The sequence below is a fragment of the Gavialis gangeticus genome, unplaced genomic scaffold (assembly GCF_001723915.1).
Source record: "Gavialis gangeticus isolate Ggan-Ray unplaced genomic scaffold, GavGan_comp1, whole genome shotgun sequence".
Taxonomy (NCBI): Eukaryota; Metazoa; Chordata; order Crocodylia; family Gavialidae; genus Gavialis; species Gavialis gangeticus.
The window spans coordinates 172,600,625-172,605,432 of record NW_017729032.1 but is presented as its reverse complement, the minus strand read 5'-3'; the positions used below and the strand labels follow the sequence as shown (position 1 = coordinate 172,605,432).

Sequence of the window (4,808 nt, the reverse complement as noted above, 5' to 3'; positions counted from 1 at the left end):
TGACCAGGAACAATGGTCACAAGCTGGCGGAGGGAAGGTTTAAGTTGGACATCAGGAGGCGCTACTTCACGGTCAGGGCGGCTAGAGTCTGGAACCAGCTTCCAAGTGAGGTGGTGCAGGCTCCCACCCTGGGGGTTTTTAAGAGGAGGTTGGATGACCACCTTACTGGGGTCATTTGACCCCAGTGCTCTTCCTGCCATGGCAGGGGGTCAGACTAGATGATCTGCTCAGGTCCCTTCTGACCCTAGAAACTATGAAACTATAATGAGATTTCCCCAGGCCCTGGCTTTGCTCCCAGGCCTGTCTTCTGTACTCCCAGGCCTCAGCCCTATTCCTGGGCCTGTAGGTACCTGAAAAACCACCCCTCACAGTTCTATCCACGAACCTCCTGTAAAATCCAAACCAACACATCAGCTTTCTAACTGTAACTTAATCCTCTAAGACCACTGGTTATCTGCAGCCCCTCTCCTTACAAAGTCTCATCGCCCTGCCAGCAGTCAGTTTCTTACTGGGATATCTCAGGTATAGTAGGTTCTCTATCCAGCAGACTTCATCAGGTACCTTATTGCAGAGTTCCTTCCCTTCCAGTCTTCGGGGACCAGTTGGCCACTCTGGCTCTAGCCCTGTCTTATATGCCAGCAGAGCCCTGCCCCCTTCCAGTCAGGTGGCCCCCTCCAGGCAGTCTGCTGGTGTTTCCTAATGGCCTTGGCTTACTGGCCTCAAGGATGGCCTATAGCAGCAGAGCTAGTACGAACCTAGATCTCTTGCTGCTTCCCTAAGTTCCTCTCCTATTTTACTAGCACAGCAATAGGCATTTTTCCCTTCCTGGGCTCTTACTTCCTCTCTCTGTTTACAGATAGCCCACCTCTTTCTCTCCATCTGGGCTCCATTTGCCTCTATTTTTCTTCGCAAAGTAAAAGGAACCGTAGGTTCTCTGTTACGCAGGGTCAGAGTCTGAGACTGCTTATGAGTTGCTCTGGTGTGGCAACTGTATTAAAGACAGCTAAGTGCTTCTTACCAGTGCATCAGCTCAGCTGTAGGTATGATAGAAAGGAAAGTTTATGTAAGCAGCATTGTAATCATCAGGAATAAAATGGCATTTCTCTTATGGATGATACATAATTATGCTCATATTCACTTAATTATTCATCCTGATCCTGCAGAAAGGTACATAGATACAAGTGACTCATTCTGTTAATTTTAGTAAAGCTATTCACATACAGGCTTATACATATGCTTATTTTTGTGTAAGCCTGAACTGTAAAAAACCTTATAACAATGCTTGCTTTAATGAGATTTTTATGAATTAGCGTTTAAACCTGCTATGAATAGTAAATAAAATAAATGTTCTACCGTACAATCCCCAAATACAGTGTGAATGAATACCAAAAGCCTCCTGGAAAGCCAATGTCACAGTCTGTTTATGCTTCATCATCATCTCTTTGTTTTAATGAATTTTTTGCATGCAGTTTAAAAAACCTAAAAATGTGTGTACTTGTCATTCCTTTTTTACCTCAGAAAAGACACTTGGTCAACAGCTGTAATTCTTCTGCAGCCTTGTTTAGTTAAAAATGCTGGCAGCTTGTGTTGCATCCTCAGAATAGCAGCCAAATGGAAGCATGTGAAGGAAGAACAATTGAATGCAACCTTGTCTCCTTAAATATTAAAAAAGTAACGATAGAGATTTTTTGGGCCAATATCAATGACCGATTTTTAACGAGTCATATCGTCCGATATTGATCCAATTGCTGATATGCATCTTGGCAGCTTGGAGAGCAGTATCCGGCTGGTAAGTCTGTTGTGCGGGATGGGGTGAGGGGGGAGGAAAGGGGTATTGGGGGAGCAGATCAAGGCCTTTGTGGTGAGGGAGGGAGTGGGGCTGGGGCAGAGCACAGGATGGAGCTGCAAGCAGCTTATCTGTGGGGCACAGGGGTAAGTGGAGCAGCTCTCACCACTGCACACACCCTGGGTGTGCATGGGGGGCATGTGCCCCTGGATCTGTGCATGACGCGAGGGTGGACTGCTGCTGCGGACTGAGGCTATGGGCAGCACCGAGCTCTTCCTGGCAGGGGGCCTGGGCTGGGCTGGGCAGTGGTCGTACTGGGAAGGGGGCTACAGGGTGGGGGCTGCAGCCACCACACAATTTGCTATAACCCCCCTCTCAGAGCCAGCACTGCTTGCAACAAGTGCAACCCAGCTCAACTCCTTCTTGCCCTGGAAGAGCCCAGCACTAGCCTCAGCCTGCAGCAGCATCCCACCCTCACCCCAAGTACAGATCTGGGGCCACATCCTCCCCATGCCCTCCCAGGGTGAGTACAGCAGCAGGAGCCACCCCCCTCCCCCTCCAGATAAGCCACTTGTGGCTCTGTCCCATGCCCCACCCCAGCTGTGTAGCACCTGCCCCAGCCCCACTCCCTCCCTCACCAGTGTGGGTTTCAGTCTGTCCCCCACATGTCCCTTCCTCCACAACAGACTTATCAGCCAGACCAGGCTGTTCTGCACGCTGTCAGGTTGCGTTCCTGGACTCCTAAGTGCTGTGCTCCAGCTGTGCGCATGCACAGGGCATTTATCGGTAACATTATTGGCCATGTCAACCAAAAAAAGTGGATTGCCGATACTGTCAATTTTCCTTATATCAGTGCTGATCCAATATGGGACTGATATATCAGTGCATGTCTAAAAGAAAGAATAAATATTTGCTGGAAAATCTGTAAGCCCCATTTAATAGAGACATTTCTATCAACCTTCCTATTTCAAAGCTAATAGATTATCAAGAATAAGATTATTGTTGCTTCTGTGAGCACAGAGCTGTAGAGGTAGAATAATTGGCCCAGTTCAAAAAAGCAAAAGGAAGATGATTAGTAAAAACCACTCAAAGCTTGGTTCAAGCATCTTGTATATAGAGGGATATTTGGGTTTTTATTTACTCTGTCCACCAGAAAACATACATACTTATTGAAAATGGTACATTGGTTTTATCTTTTGCTGATGCTGTGACTTGCTTAGAGAGGGAATTTGGGTTTCCTACAACCCAGCCGTGTTCTAACTACTGGGCTCTGAAGGGATGAGGATATTCCCTGACACCACTTCATTCCCAAGTCTCCTTGTGTACCCAGCCTTTGGTGCTCCTGATTTGTGCTCTGTTTCTTCTAGGTTACTGGGAATAAAATGACATCACTTAACCTAGCCACCATATTTGGACCCAACCTGTTACACAAACAGAAGTCTACAGACAAAGAATTCTCAGTTCAGAGTTCAGCTCGAGCTGAAGAGAGTACTGCCATCATAGCTGTAGTACAAAAAATGATTGAAAATTATGAGACTCTCTTCATGGTAGGTGAAAGTTTCTTCATGTTATCCTAACCCATTTTATCTTTAACACTTTTATGTTCAGAACTCCTAGTTGGTGCTCTCAGGGAGCTGCATTGAGCTGTGTTTAAATAAATTATGTGAACATTGTTATGTGAAGAGATTATTAGGATTGGCTTAATACATTTGGTAAACAGGACACATTTTTGCATTAAGGGAAATGCTTTGTATGAGGGTTAAATATTAACAACCAGTACATAAACATTTCTTGCATGTAAAGGCACATAAGTCCTGAGAAGCTGAATTGGTTCTCTGAAAGGTTTACTCTGTTGCTGTGTGTGTGTGCGTGCATGCGTGTGCACATAGGCAGCAGAAGGCTGGGGCGTGGAGGGGCTTAGCCGCTCACAAACTAATTTTGTGGCAGCCAGCAACAGCAGAAGCACCACGGCACTGGTCGGTGTGCAGCCAGGCCAGTGCCCCACACATGCTCACCTCCACCTGGCTGAGGAAGAAGAGGCTAACAGCGCATGCCTTGCACCATGTAGAGCATGATGGGAGTTGTAGTTCTTATGCTGGTACATGCACTCGCCCCTCCTCCACATAATATTTTCTCCCTCCATCTATGTGTGTGCATATGCATATGAGAGAGAGACAGAAAGAAACACTTGTTTGTAGAAAACCTTTTATTAATCTCAAATGGAAACACTGCATAATTATGATTTAATAAAAACACCAAAGTAGTACAAAGGCTTGCTGTCTGTGAGTTGGCAGGGGTTGTCTACATGAGACATTGACTGTGCAGTAGCTCATTGCTACAGCACAGTAGTATCATGTGGCACAAACCTTACTGCACAGTAGTAATGAACTACTGTGCATTCAGCATCACCTACCTAAAAGCTGTTCGGTGACGCTACTTCACAGTAACTCTAAATGACTTTGCAGTAACAACTGCACAGTCAGCGTCTTGTGTAGAAGTGGCCAGGGGGTCAGGAAGAGACAAGGTTAGAATTTAGGGCAAGAGAGGAAGGAGAAACTTTTAGTCCCTTCAAAGATTTCCCTACATCCCACTTCCTTGTGGGCTTGTGGAAAGGACAGAAGGAAGGGGTTTTGTGCCTTGTTAATTGGCTAAAAGGGATGCAGCATAAGCTTACTGGCTCCCAACTACCTTTCCCCTTCCAAAGGAAGGTTGACCTGTGCTGAACAAGTTATTGACAAATAGTTCCCAGAAGTGTTACTTAATACAGTTGTGCCCTAGATAAACCACATTCTTGGTGTCTAGTCTTCCTGTGGTGTCTGGGACAATGAATTGTGTGGTCTCATCCTTGTCTTCAGTTGTCTACAAAAGTGTCAGTGTGTTTGCCTGATTTGTGATCTTGGCTGAAAGGAGCCTGTGTCCTGGACTAGCAGAAGATAGTGTTGGTCTGAACAGTCATTCCACTATCGTAAGGTAACCAGATTCACAAAAAAATGTTTTGAAGAAAACTTTGTCTTAGAAAGGT

The 4,808-nt window shown here is 45.9% G+C and overlaps 1 protein-coding gene across 2 annotated transcripts in view; it reads left to right on the top strand.

The window, feature by feature from the left end:
* Window positions 1–4,808, top strand: part of ARHGAP6 (Rho GTPase activating protein 6) — a 397,221-nt gene that overhangs the window by 362,890 nt on the left and 29,523 nt on the right. For both annotated transcript variants that reach the window (XM_019524742.1, XM_019524743.1), the window contains exon 9: window positions 3,154–3,333. In XM_019524742.1, coding sequence (XP_019380287.1) covers window positions 3,154–3,333 — 180 coding nt within the window. The remainder of the gene's footprint in view (window positions 1–3,153; window positions 3,334–4,808) is intronic.